Genomic DNA, 17764 nt, shown 5'->3' on the forward strand with positions numbered 1-17764 from the left:
AAAACCATACGCTGATCCTTTTCGGGTTGGGGGGGGGGGGTGTTCTACTACACTTTCAGATTATGCTCATTGCCACAACCCCATGAAACTCTCCACATAGTGTCCTGAAAAGAATGGATGTTGAAAATGGAGCTCGAAGGGTCTGTGAAATGCCCTGTTACGTAACAACGCTGATTGTAACAGTTAACACAATGTAAGCAATGTAAGTGCATCTAGATGTAAAGTCCACAAAGGAAGGGTGCACCAACATCTTAGCTTTCCTTTTGGTGCATTTTCAAGTATAGAACACAAGAAGGTCTAGCAGGATACACACTTAAATGAAGGCTGAGTCGAGTGCAAACATATTTGTTGTTACTGTTGTCTTTCCTTGAAATGATTTTCTTACACCATCTCCTTTGTCTTCTGTTCCCCTCTCTCTCTTTCCCTTGTCACCTTGTGTTCTTTCTCTTAGTTGCCTCTACAACTTGATTTTTGTCTGTCTCTTTCTGTTCTTCCGTTGCTCTCTGTCTCTCTCTCTTATGTTGACTCTAATTCCTGATCTTTCACACACAGGCTGCTCCGAAGAAGACCAAGTTTGGACCTTTGAAAGATGAGGATCGCATCTTCACAAACCTTTACGGACGGCATGACTGGGGGTAAGAGTGGTCATACTTGGAGGGAATGTTCTTCTAGCAGAGTATCTCTTTTCTGGGAATATATATATATATATATATATATATATATCTCCTGGCTAGCTGCTTTTCTACAACTCTTCCTTTTGGAGGAGATATTCTGTGTCTTTGGCCACCTGTGCCTGAGTACTCATCTGTGTAGGAAAATAAACCCCAGGACCCATGTCCGTTCAATACTTGGCATCTGCCTAGGAAGGGGTTTCATGCTCCGGGGGAAGGAGGTTTAAGTGTCGGCACATTCACTCATTGTCCCTCGTTACAAGAATCATGTCCACTGATCAGTGTGGAGTTTGTTTCATAAGCCTCCTTGGCTCTTTCTTGTCATTATTTCATGTGTTATGGTCAAAGCCATTTATGTTATAATTAAGTATTTAATATTGGTAAGAGGGGTAGCTTCTTCATGGAATCACATCACCAGTAATACAATAAAACATAACATTAGTTGTGTTTCCTTAATTTTATTTAATTAAATTGTTATTATTTAGAATATGTCAAAATTGTTAGGGTCAGCGTAGCATAGAAGGGGCTGAAGTAGCCAACATTTTAATGCCTTGTGGTGATGCGTAAAGTATAAAGTAATGATAATTTCCAATGTTAGGCAAACCGTTTTTAGAAATGTCAGTCCGCGGTGATGGCTTAGAAGTTGTGACCTCTGATGTAATGGTGGGCGAAGCATCAAAGAACCCCCTCTTCCGACTATCATATACCTTCCTTTGCAAGGAGGAGCTCAGTGTTCGTGTCCGTTTCATCAATAACGTATCATTCTTAAAGGGTTGTGGTAAGTGTTAGTGGAGGTGTCACTATTCCACAGTTTCACTATGATGAACTTAATCTTTCAGGTTAAAAGGGGCCCAAAGCCGTGGAGACTGGTACAAGACAAAAGAGATCCTTCTGAAGGGTGTCGACTGGATCCTGGGCGAGGTGAAGGCCTCTGGGCTGCGCGGCAGAGGAGGTGCCGGCTTCCCCACTGGACTCAAGTGGAGCTTCATGAACAAGCCGTCCGATGGCAGGTACAACCCCATCATGTCCACTTAAGGCTCATGGTTTGGTAGATAAAGTAATCAAGGCAGAAGAACATGAAGTGATTTGCTAAATATCTCATAATTTGGGCAAGTGTAAAATGTAAAGCTGATGTGCACTCTTGTTTCTACAATCGATTTATTAAACAAGTAATCGATCCACCTTTACAGTCTGAGATCAATAAATCAGCGTATTTGGGAACATCCAGAACAGAAGGTGCAATATTGCATACATTTGGCAAGGATCACCGACATAGCACATGTAGTATAATACATTTATTTCACAATATCCCCTTCTCTTTTGTTCCCGCCCCCCACCCCAGCTATGTCCTGTATTTCTCCCATGGGTCCACGTTTTCTCCCATTTTTTGGGGGCAGCCTTTACTTTGATATACAGCTTTCTCTGCCAATCGACACCAGTCCAGGTCTTGCTTTGATAGTTCCTGTGCCCCCCACAGCCTTGCTATGTTTCGCTTTGCCACCCCTGAGGCTAGCATAGGCCAGATTTTCGTGTTCGACCCCCATGATTCCCAGTAATTGTTGGCGTGTATCTAGGTGTATATGTAATCTCAGCACTTTAAACATCAACCCGGCCACCCCAGTTCACTAGCGTTGGATTTGGGGACAATCCCAGATAATGTGAAAAATGGTACATGTCTCCCCACACCCCATAGCACAGTGATCTGAGTCTGATCTACCTAATTTCTGTTGGAGTGTTCGGGGGGCGTACCATCTGTGCAGGACTCCAAGTTGGATTCATCTAAACCTTGCCCATATGGCAACCTCCCTGGGGTTCTGAATCGCTTCCCGACAGTTATCTTCTTCCAACAGTCCCAAGTCTGATTCCCAGGCTGCACTCAACGTGCCAAGAGGGTCGGGGAGATTATTCATTATCTTCCGGTATGTGAGAGAGGTTGCTTTGTCTATCATGGGGTAGAGTAGCAGTCGATCCTCCAGCGGGGAGTAGTCTGGCAATGATTCCCATTCTGGCACGTACCGTTGTAGGGCATGTTTCAGTTGTAAGTAATGGAACTGTTCTTTGTCAGTCATTTGGTATTCTGTCTAGAGTTCCTTTATGGTGATCATGTTCCCACTCCGTCATATATATCCAGCTATGTCTATGCCAGTGAGGCTCCATCTACGGAATCCCTGCAGGCGTTCCATGTCCCCCAGTGCATCACTTGCTTATAATGGTGTTTGCTGAGTCAGTCTGCAGCCCCATCCTAGTAGCCTAGTGACTACCAGTCACGCACGTACCATCGCTTGAGGACGGGTAAAGACTTCTCCCTGCTTCCGCGATACAGGGCCGCAGAAAGCCCTCCGTTCCCCATTGTATACCTATCTACCCGGTATGCCGGCTCAGATTGGGACACAAAGACTTAGCCATTGACATTAATGAGTTGGGCCACTAGGTAGTAGCTCCGGTAGTCTAATACCGCTAGTCTGCCCTCATATACCCCCCGTTGGAGTTTGCGAAGTGCTATGCATGGTTTGCCAATCTCCCACAGAAGGTTGCGTTGTTCCCCCTCAATGGCCCTGAAGAAGGTGTCTGGTTTCTTGTGTGGGTTGATCTTCAGGGCATAGAGTAGGCGTGTTAGGGGCATCATTTTAAACAGCTCAGCTCTGCCCATGAGGGCTATTGGCAGTCCTCACCAGTGTGCTTCATCTCTGCGCAAACTCACCAGTTGGGAACTTCTATTTAAGTTTAGGAGTTCGGCGGCTGATCCATGTGCCTAGATATTTAAACTTATGCTGCGTCAAGGCCGCGCAGTCAGTTGTGCGTGGTGGGAGTTCACCCCAGAGGTTAAAAATTAGGGATTTGTCCAAGGTTATCTGGTATCCAGAGTTGGCCCCGAAGAGTCAGAATATGTTGATGAGTCTGTCCTGTTGCCAGGAACAGAAACATACATTTTTCTCTTAGCAATATATAGAAGATATATATGGAGAACAGAGCCTTTTTATACAGCATGAAGAATTAATATTGGATTGAGGTTAATTGTATAAATAATTAAAAGACGGATGTTGAATATTGCTGTTCTTTTACCTGGTGTAACAAGACTCCGTTAGGTCTGTTAGATCTTCCGGTGCTGAGTTTGGTGACCTTTAGGTCAGCACAGCTTCTTAGGCCCCCAAAGTTTAGCAGCGTGGAGCCACCGGACTAGATTGGGGAGCCACTCTACTAGGAGCCAGTGGCGTATGCTTATGATGATGCTCATATGAAATTTTAATGGCGCGTTCGCTTAAATACTGGCAGCAGGATTTTGGATTACTGTGATTTTGTTTTTGTTTTTTTGTTGTTCTAACCGACATTTAGTAATCTCAGAAAAATATTCAGGAAAGTCCTGTGCCTACAGAATAGGTTGGGTGGTTGCTTGGCACAGTCATTAGGACTAGGGAGATTAGTACACTGTTTAGGCCAAGCAGTTCCGGCCGGCATACCTCGCGGATGGGGAGTCGCTTGGTGGGGGTGGGGGGGTCTAATTCAATAATAAATGGGAGAAAAAAATTTACCTTTCTGCCGGCCGGGTCCCACGTCTTCTCTGCTCCTCCTCCTGCTCTCTTGACTCCGGCAGGAACAGGAAGCCTCCCTCCCCTCCCCTAAGCCAATCGCAATGCTGCAATGGCAGCGTTGTGATTGGTGGGGATGCCGCCCAGCCAGGGGCTTACGGGGGGCCATTATCTCCATGCAGGCTGCCTGGCAGCCTGTATGGAGAAAGGGCAGAGTGCATATGACTAGTTTGGGTGTTCCCAGAGGGCAGACCAAACAGTCATTGCTTCCTCAGGAGTGGGCACACCACTCCTCCTTGCTCGCAGAGCAGCCCCGCCCGCCCGCCCGCAACTAAACATAAAATGGTAATAACAGGAAGTTATTACCATTTGATATTTCTGCTTCTCTCACTGCTTGAAAGCAGTGTGTAGTAATGATGACGCGCTGTAACTTGTAATCCAAGTAGGTTTATTCACAGGTTGATTCTTATCAACAGATAGGTCATCATTAACAAGTATAGAAGTACTATAGGAAGTCTGTAGGTGATAATCAACAGCCCCACCAGGAGCAGCCTGCTAGCTGCTCAGCCCCTCTCACCAACTGTCCCTCCTCATCCAGTCACCCAGGCATTCCACTCAAGGTCCACTCACCAACAATCCATGCCGAAGACACACACACAGGCTGAGCAGCCAGAGCAGAGAAACATAGGCAATAAAACATCATGTAAGAATACTACATATCTCTTCCCTTTTGAACAGAAGAATGAACAAAACTAATAAATAAACTATAAAAATAATACAGAAATAATAACTAGTCCACAACCCAAAGATGAAGGAAGCAATGCCCACACCATAAAGTGGAAATTAACTATATAAAACATAGTCAAAAACCCAGACCCAGGGATGACGGGAACACCGCACCACGAGAGGGAAAGGAACCAAAAACATGAAGGAAAGATGGATACAGAATACAATACCCATCCCTCTCCTCAAATACGGAAAATGAATACAAGTCAAAATGTCATGGGGACTGAAACACAATATCCTGCCCCCAACATAACCAAGGGACAACAATGTAAAGTACGTGCTCTCCATGTAGAGGGACAAGTTGTGAGAACTAATGGGACTTAAAACCCAATGTCCTGCCCCACCATCAACAAGGGACAACCGTATGTGCTTTCCGTGAGGAGAATAATGTCATGTGGACTAGAAGGACTAAAAACCCAATGTCCTGCCCCCACCATCTACAAGGGACAACCTGGAAAACAAACGTATGTGCTCTCCATGTAAGGAGGCATACAAGGTCTAAACCTTGCACAAACAAAACATGCAGCACAAGGTATCTTACGCACGCAGGGAACCCACCCCTTCAACAAAATTGATTGTGTGGCACAAGGTGTCTTACGCACCCAGGAACCAAAACCCTGGAACCAAAGCGTATGTTCAAACAAGGAACAAAATCCTGTAACCAAAACATATCGTGCGGCACATGGTGTCTTACGCACACAGGGAACCCACCCCTGCAACAACCAAATAACGTGCGGCATAAGGTGTCTTGCGCACGTCTCCTTGCAACAAGTCAAAAGGGGAAAAACAACCCTTAGCGCCCCCCCTTACGTAAGGGTACCGTACTACAAAATGTGAATATGAAAATAAACTCCATCCTATCCTAATGTAAGGAATACAAAATTGAAAAGACAAAAGACAACAACCCTCCAGTAAGGGTATAAAAATGTAAATACTTTCCACAAAATAGGATAGCCTGTGGCAGCAATGTAACAAATAAACGATAAAGATACTGTAAAGTGTACACATTCTAAACAACTGTTCACATTCTATTGTTAATCAGTCAAATTTAACCATGCTGGTGAGCGATCTCTCACCCGAATAGCATGAGTGGCAAGATACTGGACACACAATTAACTTAAGCTCTCCCAACTGTAACCCGTAGTGTGGAAACCAAATAATTTGTAGACCTAGCAAATATAGACTGCAAAAAAGTAAACCGGTTCCTTCCACAGTCACTATAAACACAACTACAGGTTAGCCAAAACGATCCAGAAGTAAATGTTCCTGTAAACACGTTCCATCCAGTGGTAAATGTTCATGTAAACACTTTCCATTCAAATGTAAGTCCAAAAAGAAAATTTAGAACTTGAGACTGAACACAGTTCTCAGTTATTGACACGCAAAAGTGGTGGAAAAAAGAAAGCACCTGTAATTTCAAAGCGCCACAACACCAGCTGATCTTCCCAGCGCGACGTACACGCTGAACTTCAACATTTCAAAAATTACTTTATTGCCCATAATAGAACGTGATTGGCAGCCGCTGCTCGCTACATTTCAAACCTGCCTGCTTGTTACAGCCCCAAGATGGCAGCACGCTGTGTCACGCCTTGCCGGGTGGCTCACGGCAATAGTGTGCTGTAACAGAGCTGAAGTATGTGTCCCAGTAAAGACTCTGTAGATGATGCAGGCCACAGGCAAAGGAGACTGCATGCGACAAAGAACTGGACTGAGGTAAGTGCGTGCAACACTTCCCTCCCGCGAAGTTCTTTTTTTAATTTTTTTTTATTTTAAACCGAAAACGGAGGTTGGGTAGCGCTGAAGCCAATGAAGTCTCAGCATAGCCCAGCAAACAAAGACAAATTGTGTCTTACCTCACTTGGCCCCCATGTGTTCCTGACTAAATCTGCAACCGCAGCGGAAGAAAAATGCCCCACAATGGTGTTCTCACAAAGAGACAGAAATGGCAGACTTAATATCCTTGACAGTTCCTTTGATAGACAAATCTGCTGGCACGAATTAAAGTAAACTACCATAAATAGACTGCAGGCAGGCACCATACCAAAGATAGTGCAACATGTACTCCGTGTAAAACTCAGTGCTGTCCACACACTGACACTACCACTTGCTTCTCTCTTCTGGAACACACGTCCGGATGGCAACGCTGGTTGACACCGCCGCTGTTCGCCCCCAAATACCTCTTGAGACATGTTCAAATTAATCCAGACACTGCTAGAAAACACCTCCAGCCTCATGTAGATTACCAACAAAAAGTCCATGTGTTTGTCTGTGGCCAATAATGTCTCTGTGCCAGTCCCAGTGTATAGGGACCAGCGCTGCAGTGTAGGTAAAAATAAGTCTGTAAACCCCACATGTCATGAGCAAGTAAAGTGCAGGCTCTTCCAAATGGTGCGCACACAAGAAGATTGTGGAGCTTTTAGGGGTCAAAAAATGCATGGTAGTGGAGGAGCCGCCCCTGTGGCCAAGTTGAGACCAGGGAGACCTTTAATGTTACAGTGGGTGAGACCCTGGGTATGTACGAGTGCCTGCTTGTTGTAGGCTAGTTGGGTGCCTTCGTAGGTAGAATTGGAAGGGCTGTCGGAGTTGTATAGGGAAGACCCTTGTTGGTCACTTGAATGAAGGCGCTTTACTTGGTGTTGAGGTGATTGTGGATGTTCCTCTGGGGTTTGATTGTCAACATGCTCAACGTGATTAGTGATTAATTATGCTATTTACACTTCAATAGTTTTCACCTTTCTCTTCTTGAGGTTACTCATCAATTTACTTTTTCCCACACTTTTTGTTTCTCATATGATTGTCTTGTCAAAAAACTCTTCTCTCTGTGTGCATCTTTCCTGCCAGTCTCTTCATCTCATTGTAACTTACTCTGCTTCGGAGTGCCTCTTACATATTCTTTTGCATATACGGCTCCACTTTGACATCTCTTCTTCAGGCCCAAATACTTGGTGGTAAACGCAGATGAGGGTGAGCCGGGGACCTGCAAAGACCGAGAGATCATGCGTCATGATCCTCACAAACTGATTGAAGGCTGCCTGGTTGCCGGGAAGGCCATGGGTGCACGTGCAGCTTACATCTACATCCGTGGCGAGTTCTACAATGAGGCTTCCAACCTACAGGTGAGAGGTTTGAGCATTGAATGTTGCAAAAGAAAAGGGTTGAAGAGGTTAGTGGATGCTAGACAAGATATCAAAGAGACGTCCAGCCTACAAGTTTATACTGTTGTGGAAGAGAAAGGCTAACTAAACTGGTAAACCAGGGCTGAAAGGAGGTGGGTGGAAAGAGACAGAATTGGTTGCAACAGAATGAACCTTGTAAGTCTGCTTATTAAGTGGCTGTTATTTCTGTGGGCGTATCTCTTTGGTTATGTTTTTTTCTCTGGCGAAGCTCCTTGTACAGTGATTTGAGGATATGTTCTATCTCCTGTTACTTGTGGTGCTAAAATATGTGCTATCACTATCTGAATCACGACTGAATAAAAGACATTCTGAGCGGACTCTTAAAAGATGACTTCCTACGTGCCAAGCACAAAGAGGATCATGAGCTGCAGATCTTTCTTAGGATGCAAAATACATATTTTATACGCTGAAACAGACTAATGCAGTTAGCAGAATAATTGGAGTTGTGAACATGTTCAGTCGCTTTGAATGCACATGCGTGGTGCAGACCCTGTGCTGAATCTAAAAAAAAACGACTGACCTTGAAGGTGGAGGACGCTAGTAGGCAATGGTCACTGTACTGCTGGATTAATGTGCCCTGGCATTGGACCGCAATTATTTTACTCTAGCCTCTTTGTGTTTTTGCCTCTGACTCAAGTCCATTAGTCTCTGAAGAATCTATAATACGCATTATAGATCGGCTCCATAGACAATAAATCTCTTGAGAATATTATGTGAATAAACTTGAAACATGCACACCTCGACTGACTGGTTTGCTACTCTGACATTTGATACATGCTTTATAAATCTTTCGCACACACTGTAGAAGTTTAAAGGCTGTCGTTAAAACAGAAGTATCTTTGTTTGGGATTTAAGTTGGGTAGAAAAGACTGATGCAGTAGTTTGCCACTGTGATTCACACATGGCAACGACCAGAATAATTGCAATTGTAAACATGTCCACAATTCAAAGAGGTTCCCATCGCCGTGCATTTTTCCTCATTTGGCTGATCAAAAAGAGATTAACTAAGTTCATTAAGCTAGAAAGGAGGGAAGTTGGAGTAGTGGCATGAACGTCATTTGCTGCATCTGGAATTCTACTTCATGAACTCTCTGCCCAGATTCCTGGTGTTTGTCACCTTTCCCTTCATGTTATGTTCAATGTCTGGATAAAAAAAGCAAAGTTTCAAGCGTGGGAACGGCCGATCATTGTGTAGCCTATCGATGTCATTATGTGGCAGCCAGTTTGGCACATTTTGATATCAAGGTTCTAAGGAACATCAACTACGACCACTCACTAAGGTTTTTCATGCTGCTATGTCACTCTTGAACCACGCCCTAAACTTAAGTCCTGTTCATATTGCACCCTTGTTTCTCAAGTGCTTTGGCGATCTATCATTATTCTACTGACATGCTTTAAAAAAAAAAAAATGTTTGCATTTGTGTTAAATTCAGTTTTTTTGTATCTACTGTCTCCTTATTTAGCTTCCTTTTCCTATCATTCCTATTTGAATTACCATCTTTTGGTTCTAACTAGGCTTAGTTATGACATGTAATTGGGCAAAAGTGAACTCTGATCCTCATGAGTGCACATACTGTCCATAAGCATATTGCAGTATCTTCAAGAGTGAGCCCTGTAAAGAATAAACGGTGAAAACCATGAACCTTGCCAAAAATATCACTCCAAGTTAAGCAAGACATCAGAGTACTCGCATCCTTTGTTGATGAGATCATTACTCAATACTTGAATCATCTTCCAGGATAGAGGCCATCGTTTAGGAAAGAGCAGAGAAATGCTGAAAAGAAAACACTTTACAGGAACAGTAAATATGGATTCCAGTTCAAAATTAAGATTATTTGAGACCAAAGCCATTGTGGTAACGACCTCCAAGTCCTAGAGCAGTAGTGCTGATGCTGTCGCAGTCGCCTTCACTGTCTCTGGTGATGATCTTGGCTTCGTGCCAACAAAGGGCCTGTGAGCGCTTGGTAGAGCTAAGAGCTACAAAACGAGGTGTCCAGACGAAGAGTAGGCCTTCAGCTTCTCAAATACAGCTCCTTCTCTCAAACTATTTGAGGGTTATTGTTGATTGCTGGGAATTGATTACAAAGACAAGATTCAGGAAGACCCTTGAAGCGTGGAGGTGACACTGGCAGCGTCCACCAACGACCTGCAAACTTAAACATTAGTGAGGTGTTACATAAACTACTTCAGATGTTGCGTGATGTAGATATGTAATACTTTAATTCTATGGTAACATGCATGATGCTGTTGCAAGTGTTCCATCAGATGTAGCCAGTGTTGTGAATGCAAATTGCAATTCTGCCAAGACTGGTAGTGTAGATTTACAGCCGCTCTGCCATAGGGGTCATTGGAGTATGTTGGGATATACTTTTGCAGTTGCAGCCTTGCTTTTTACAAATCATTATTTTCTGTTATGTTGGAAAAATGGAATAAATCCAAGGCCACAAGGTCTAGAATGCACTGATGTATTAAATAAAATCCCAGCATTGAGAAGGTATCCCGGCAATGTAATCTTCTGGCAGCCCCATTATTCCTTCTTTGAGTTGGAATTTGGTCGTTATGGAGATTAAAAAACCATAGTAAACAGAGCTGGCATATGCGATCCTCGTGAGAAAGAATGGCTTGCCTAACGGGCCTTTACTATGAAAAACAGGTATGGCGTTGCTTTCTCGGCAGTAGGAGACAGTCGTTACACAAATGGAGTGTGCCCGGGGAAGGGGACCTGGTGGCGCTTGCATGTCTCGGAAGAGGGTGGTTTTCATATCTTCTGAAGTTAGCCTGGGTGATCTCTCCAAAACTCGTCCAGGATTTTCTAGCGTCCGTCACCTTTGTATGATAAACCCGCCTCCTTACATCTGAATTCTACTCTGTAGATTGGGTAGGGTGACGTTTGAGTTGACACATCTGATAGAGATTTGGCGAGGTGGAACTTCAATAGTTTACCTGGACCCTCACTCCAGTGAGACTACACAGCACCGTCTGTTTAACTTTACTCTACTCTACTGGGAGGAAATGGCAGAAATTCAGAGCAACAGCCCTTGTCTTTACCAACTGAATTATATTGGAGATGCCCGATGGTTGTTTCCTTTCCATGGCTTTGGATTTGTGCTTCAGGGAAGCCCTTCTGTAGAATGTACCCAGCTGTGTCTTGATTGGTGCTCTTGCCCATCCATGTTGGTGGTTAAGCAGGTGAAACCCCAGGACTGGCACATGTTTAGTTTGCAATTTGTTCTCTTGACAGTGGAGTTGATGTTTGCTGAAAAACAGGAGGCGAGAATGGAATAGAGCAGATGTTCTTTTCAGTTTCATACTAAGTTTGAATTGTCACCATGTTGAGGCTTTGATGTTCCTCTTTGCATTGCCTACCACCAGGTTTTGTAGCTTTTCACTTCCAAAGCAGTTTAACAAAAAGCATCTCTTCTAAAGACCTTAATGTAATGAAAAAGTTGACGTACATTTTACCAAATATTTTCTGAGATCCCATGTGTGTGTTTATTTTAACACCATTTTAATTGCTGAACTATTAGTACAGTTCATTAAGTATGTCTTTTACAGCCACCATCTCTCACTTGTCTTACTCTGAGTATGTTGTATTCCTTAAACATTACTGTAATTGGTTCTTTGTGAATTTTGTTTGTTCTGTTTCTCTTTGTGTTGCAACTTTGCTCTGTGTCTCGTGTTCTATGTCCCACTTTCCTCCCTCCATTTCAGTTTAAATGTAATGCCCACCAAACTACATACCCTTTATATACTACCTTGCTTCTTTCTTTTTTTATATATTGTCTCTTTGTTTCCTTCTTTTGTTTTTTACACCTTCACAAAATTTCACTGTTTTCTGCTTGGTCAGTCTTTGGTACTCCCGTTTTCTAAATTTCCATCTGCATCCCCTCAAATCTGTATGCTCGCCACCCTGCTTTTATTGTATTTATTTTTTGTCATAAGTCTCCATGTAATTTCCTTTTTCTTCCCCATCTGAGATTTGGACTCCTTTTGTTTTTTCTCTTCCTGTACCATGTTTGTTCTTCTTCTGTTCTTTCTCCCTCCTGTAGGTAGCAATCCGTGAGGCCTATCAAGCTGGCCTCATTGGAAAGAACGCCTGTGGTTCTGGCTATGACTTTGACGTCTTCGTTATGCGCGGGGCAGGCGCCTACATCTGCGGTGAGGAGACGGCACTTATAGAGTCGCTTGAGGGGAAGCAGGGCAAGCCACGCTTAAAGCCCCCATTCCCTGCTGATGTTGGTACGTCCCACATTTAACTTCTTTTCCTTGTTGTTCTGGTATTTTGCTTGTTTATAGTTCAATTTTACAGGCACTTAACGTGGGCAAAGGGGGTGCAGAGACCAATACATCGGACAGAAAATATGCAAATCAATATGTAGGAAAATAAAGGCCAGTGGTGGTGGAGCAGGGAAGGGGTTGGAGGAGTGGGGACTGTAGCTTGAGTTTTGCCTCTGGCTGGAAATATTCAACAAATGGAACCTGGAGCAGATGTGGTCCACGTTCAAGACCGAATGGAAAATCTCCTGAGAATATATTGTATTTGCACAGTTCAGGTAGATTGAAGTATGTCGTGTAATGCATTGTTTTTGTGAACATTGGGAGTCAGTTTGGCACTTGTGTAAACTACCATTTTGACTGCATTAGGATCTGATGTCTTTACACAAGTGAGAACTCTACACACTGCCCATCAATGCCAAATGCACGCTGCCATGCAATGCTAGCTTCTTATGCTGTCTGCCAGTAGAGCCTTTTCCTACTGTTCGCCGTGCCAGCTCTACACACTGCCAGCCCTACACACTGCCAGCCAGTGCCAGATCCTCATGGTGAGCCCCAGTGCTTGTTTCTTACACTACTCACATGTGCCAGTTCTTCACGCTGCCCACTCATTATTATGCCTGCCAGTCCTAGTTTCCCACCCAGCACACTAGTGCCAGCTCCTCACAATGTTCACTAATGAAAGGCTGACCACCTATGCCAGCGTGACATCCTTATAAAAGAATATCCTCACACTGCTCACCAGTCCCAGCTCCTCACGCTGCCCATCATTGTCAGCTTGTCCTGCCCACCAGTGCCAGCTCCTCACACTGCCCATCATTGTCAGCTTGTCCTCCCGCCCACCAGTCCCAGCTCCTCACGCTGCCCATCATTGTCAGCTTGTCCTTCTGCTCACCAGTGCCAGCTCCTCACGCTGCCCATCATTGTCAGCTTGTCCTGCCCACCAGTCCCAGCTCCTCACGCTGCCCATCATTGTCCGCTTGTCCTGCCCACCAGTCCCAGCTCCTCACGCTGCCCATCATTGTCAGCTTGTCCTGCCCACCAGTGCCAGCTCCTCACACTGCCCATCATTGTCAGCTTGTCCTCCCGCCCACCAGTCCCAGCTCCTCACGCTGCCCATCATTGTCGGCTTGTCCTGCCCACCAGTGCCAGCTCCTCACACTGCCCATCATTGTCAGCTTGTCCTTCCGCTCACCATTGCCAGCTCCTCACGCTGCCCATCATTGCCAGGTTGTCCTCCCGCTCGCCTGTGCCAGCTCATCACGCTGCCCATCATTGTCAGCTTGTCCTCCCGCTCAATAGTGCCAGCTCCTCACGCTGCCCATCATTGTCAGCTTGTCCTTTGCTCACCAGTGCCAGCTCCTCACACTGCCCATCATTGTCAGCTTGTCCTCCCGCTCACCATTGCCAGCTCCTCACGCTGCCCATCATTGTCAGCTTGTCCTTCTGCTCACCAGTGCCAGCTCCTCACGCTGCCCATCATTGTCAGCTTGTCCTCCCGCTCACCATTGCCAGCTCCTCACGCTGCCCATCATTGTCCGCTTGTCCTCCCGCTCGCCTGTGCCAGCTCCTCACGCTGCCCATCATTGTCAGCTTGTCCTCCCGCTCACCAGTCCCAGCTCCTCACGCTGCCCATCATTGTCAGCTTGTCCTTCCTCTCACCAGTGCCAGCTCCTCACGCTGCCCATCATTGTCAGCTTGTCCTTCCTCTCACCAGTGCCAGCTCCTCACGCTGCCCATCATTGTCAGCTTGTCCTCACGCTGCCCATCATTGTCAGCTTGTCCTCACGCTCAATAATGCCAGCTCCTCACACTGCCCATCATTGTCAGCTTGTCCTCACGCTCAATAATGCCAGCTCCTCACACTGCCCATCATTTTGTCAGCTTGTCCTTCCGCCCACCAGTGGCAGCTCCTCACGCTGCCCATCATTGTCAGCTTGTCCTTCCGCTCACCAGTGGTAGCTCCTCACGCTGCCCATCATTGTCAGCTTGTCCTCACGCTGCCCATCATTGTCAGCTTGTCCTCACGCTCAATAATGCCAGCTCCTCACACTGCCCATCATTGTCAGCTTGTCCTTCCGCCCACCAGTGCCAGCTCCTCACGCTGCCCATCATTGTCAGCTTGTCCTCACGCTCAATAATGGCAGCTCCTCACGCTGCCCATCATTGCCAGGTTGTCCTCCCGCTCGCCTGTGCCAGCTCATCACGCTGCCCATCATTGTCCGCTTGTCCTTCCGCTCACCAGTGCCAGCTCCTCACGCTGCCCATCATTGTCCGCTTGTCCTTCCGCTCACCAGTGCCAGCTCCTCACGCTGCCCATCATTGTCAGCTTGTCCTCCTGCCCACCAGTCCCAGCTCCTCACGCTGCCCATCATTGTCAGCTTGTCCTTCTGCTCACCAGTGCCAGCTCCTCACGCTGCCCATCATTGTCAGCTTGTCCTGCCCACCAGTCCCAGCTCCTCACGCTGCCCATCATTGTCAGCTTGTCCTCCCGCTCACCAGTCCCAGCTCCTCACGCTGCCCATCATTGCCAGGTTGTCCTCCCGCTCGCCTGTGCCAGCTCATCACGCTGCCCATCATTGTCAGCTTGTCCTTCTGCTCACCAGTGCCAGCTCCTCACGCTGCCCATCATTGTCAGCTTGTCCTGCCCACCAGTCCCAGCTCCTCACGCTGCCCATCATTGTCAGCTTGTCCTGCCCACCAGTCCCAGCTCCTCACGCTGCCCATCATTGTCAGCTTGTCCTCCCGCTCACCAGTGCCAGCTCCTCACGCTGCCCATCATTGTCCGCTTGTCCTCCTGTTCACCAGTGCCAGCTCCTCACGCTGCCCATCATTGTCCGCTTGTCCTCCTGTTCACCAGTGCCAGCTCCTCACGCTGCCCATCATTGTCAGCTTGTCCTCCTGCTCTCCAGTGCCAGCTCCTCACGCTGCCCATCATTGTCAGCTTGTCCTCCTGCTCTCCAGTGCCAGCTCCTCACGCTGCCCATCATTGTCAGCTTGTCCTCCTGCTCTCCAGTGCCAGCTCCTCACGCTGCCCATCATAGTCAGCTTGTCCTCCCGCTCACCAGTGCCAGCTCCTCACGCTGCCCATCATTGTCAGCTTGTCCTCCCGCTCACTAGTGCCAGCTCCTCACGCTGCCCATCATTGTCCGCTTGTCCTCCTGTTCACCAGTGCCAGCTCCTCACGCTGCCCATCATTGTCAGCTTGTCCTCCCGCTCACTAGTGCCAGCTCCTCACGCTGCCCATCATTGTCCGCTTGTCCTCCTGTTCACCAGTGCCAGGTGCTCACACCTACCTTCTGTTTACATAAAACCTGCACTGGAGCCTGTTGGTGATGTTATGACTCAAAAGCAGTGCTAATTTGGCCTCCTTTGCCTGTCTGCTGATTGTGATGCTGTGTGTTCTCCCCTGCGACTTTTTTCTGTACAGTTATTCTACAAATCTATATCGCCTGCTTGCTCTTTTTATCCTGTTTTTCCGTTTGCGATTTTTCTCTCCTTACTTACTGCTCCCATCATTCCACTCTCTTCCCTTCTCGCTCACACTCTCTTCTTCTCACTTCAGTTTTTCTTGTTTTTCTCGTCTCTCGCTTCGTGTTCAATTCCATTTGTTGCCACCCATCCCTCCTTCACCTCTTCTGTTCACCCATATTTTACTCTTTCCCTTTAGGCGCCTGTTCTACTTGTCCAACTTTAAACCTTTCCACTGTCTCTTCCTGCATCATCTGTGTGTGCTGGTTACTCCTTCCCCCAGCTCCTGCTCCCCAAGAGGCCGCCATGCAGTTGAGGCTGCCTAGTAACCGTAAGAGCAGCGGCTCATGTAAAGAGCGAGATGACCGGTTACTTCACGCCCCTGGGAGAGTTACTTGTAACTCAAATCCATTTACTTCTGCAGGAGAGCCTCTCCCTTCAGTCACAGTATTAAAGTCCTAAATAGTCACTGAACAAACCACAGTCTAAAACGGAGTTATGGTTCAGGCTTAAAAACAATGTGATGCCACTGAAGTGCACCAGTTCATGGTATACACAGTACACGTTTACTTTTGCTAGCCGACTTTTTTACCTGTGCCTTTGACAAATTATTTTTTGAACGCGAGTGGGATGTTACTTATGATTCACGTTTGGTGCACCGTGAAACAGAACTGTGAATGTTAGTGGTTTTACGCATTTATGTGAAAACCGTAAGTATTTTTAACTATTTTTTCAGTGTATTTATATAATACATGTGTGCCAAACCAACCTCCTTTAGCCTGTGACCAGACTAGCTTCCAACCCGCCATGGACAGCCATCTCCCCGCTGCACTTATTTTTGGCCTTGCACAGCAGGGGTTAGCCGCAAAGCCAAGGCCAGTCTCCATCTAGCCACAGTCACATGTGATTGACAGGATTACAAATCAATGAATCATGACGTTAAACAGCAGCTATATACAAAAGTGTTAATCCTTTCAAACCCACTTAGCACCCTGAGAAAAATTCTATTTTAATACATGATCTATTTTAATGTTTGATGTAAATCAGTTTTGGGTGTAGGCACAACCACATTTGTCCATGCAAGTTCAGATACTATAATACGTCTTTTATCAACGTCTCCTTAACGTTTTACCTTTTTCCACTCTGCAAGAAAACATGCCTTGCCAGACATCAGCTGACCACATCAAGCGATTGTCAAATGTGGTGCATTTTCCCTCCATCTGGTAAATTAAGAGGAAGCAGATTCCCTTTGAAGGGAAAGTGTGTCTGAACCATAAGTAAAGAACTTGGAAAATGAAGTATTTATTACGCCAGGCCAAGGCATCCCATGAGAAGTAGGATCTCGACCATTGCTTCATTACTTTGGAACCCGCAGAGCTTTGAGGTTGAGCACTAATCCTACAATGCCAGGAGCAGTGTGCACAGTGTCTGTGGGCCAAAGTAGAGCGATTCTAGCGCAGCTGCGAAAAACCAACACTATTGGCCTTGCCAGTGCTTGTTTAGTGCTCCTTCTACATCCCTGTAATTATTTCTTTCGTTATGGAAGAAAGAAGCAATGTTGTAGGTTCTCAAAGTTGCCTATGCATTTAATTTGAAATAAAAAAAGGGTACTTTTATTTTGCTTTTGTGCATTTATTTTATTTTAAGCAGCACATGCATTGTGTCCTGCCAAAGTGAGGCTCAGGAGCCACTAACCCGTGGTCAAGTTATTTTAAATTTTGAGTTGGACCAGTTGATGATGTTATATGTTTGTTTTTCTGCCGTCTCAAATAATGAGTTCTTTCAATTCCAAGTAACTGTTTGTCATTCTCCTGTAAGTAGTTTTACAAGCAACATGAAATCCCATGTATTCACCTTC

The 17764-nt window shown here is 45.9% G+C and overlaps 1 protein-coding gene across 1 annotated transcript in view; it reads left to right on the forward strand.

Annotated features, from left to right (window-relative positions):
- NDUFV1 (NADH:ubiquinone oxidoreductase core subunit V1) overlaps nucleotides 1-17764 on the forward strand; it is a 52357-nt gene that overhangs the window by 24933 nt on the left and 9660 nt on the right. The window contains exons 3-6 of the mRNA XM_085651503.1: nucleotides 553-635; nucleotides 1511-1681; nucleotides 7917-8100; nucleotides 12210-12399. Of these exons, the coding sequence (XP_085507629.1) occupies nucleotides 553-635; nucleotides 1511-1681; nucleotides 7917-8100; nucleotides 12210-12399 (628 nt within the window). The remainder of the gene's footprint in view (nucleotides 1-552; nucleotides 636-1510; nucleotides 1682-7916; nucleotides 8101-12209; nucleotides 12400-17764) is intronic.

The sequence above is a fragment of the Triturus cristatus genome, chromosome 4_1 (assembly GCF_964204655.1).
Source record: "Triturus cristatus chromosome 4_1, aTriCri1.1, whole genome shotgun sequence".
In the NCBI taxonomy this organism is placed as follows: Eukaryota; Metazoa; Chordata; class Amphibia; order Caudata; family Salamandridae; genus Triturus; species Triturus cristatus.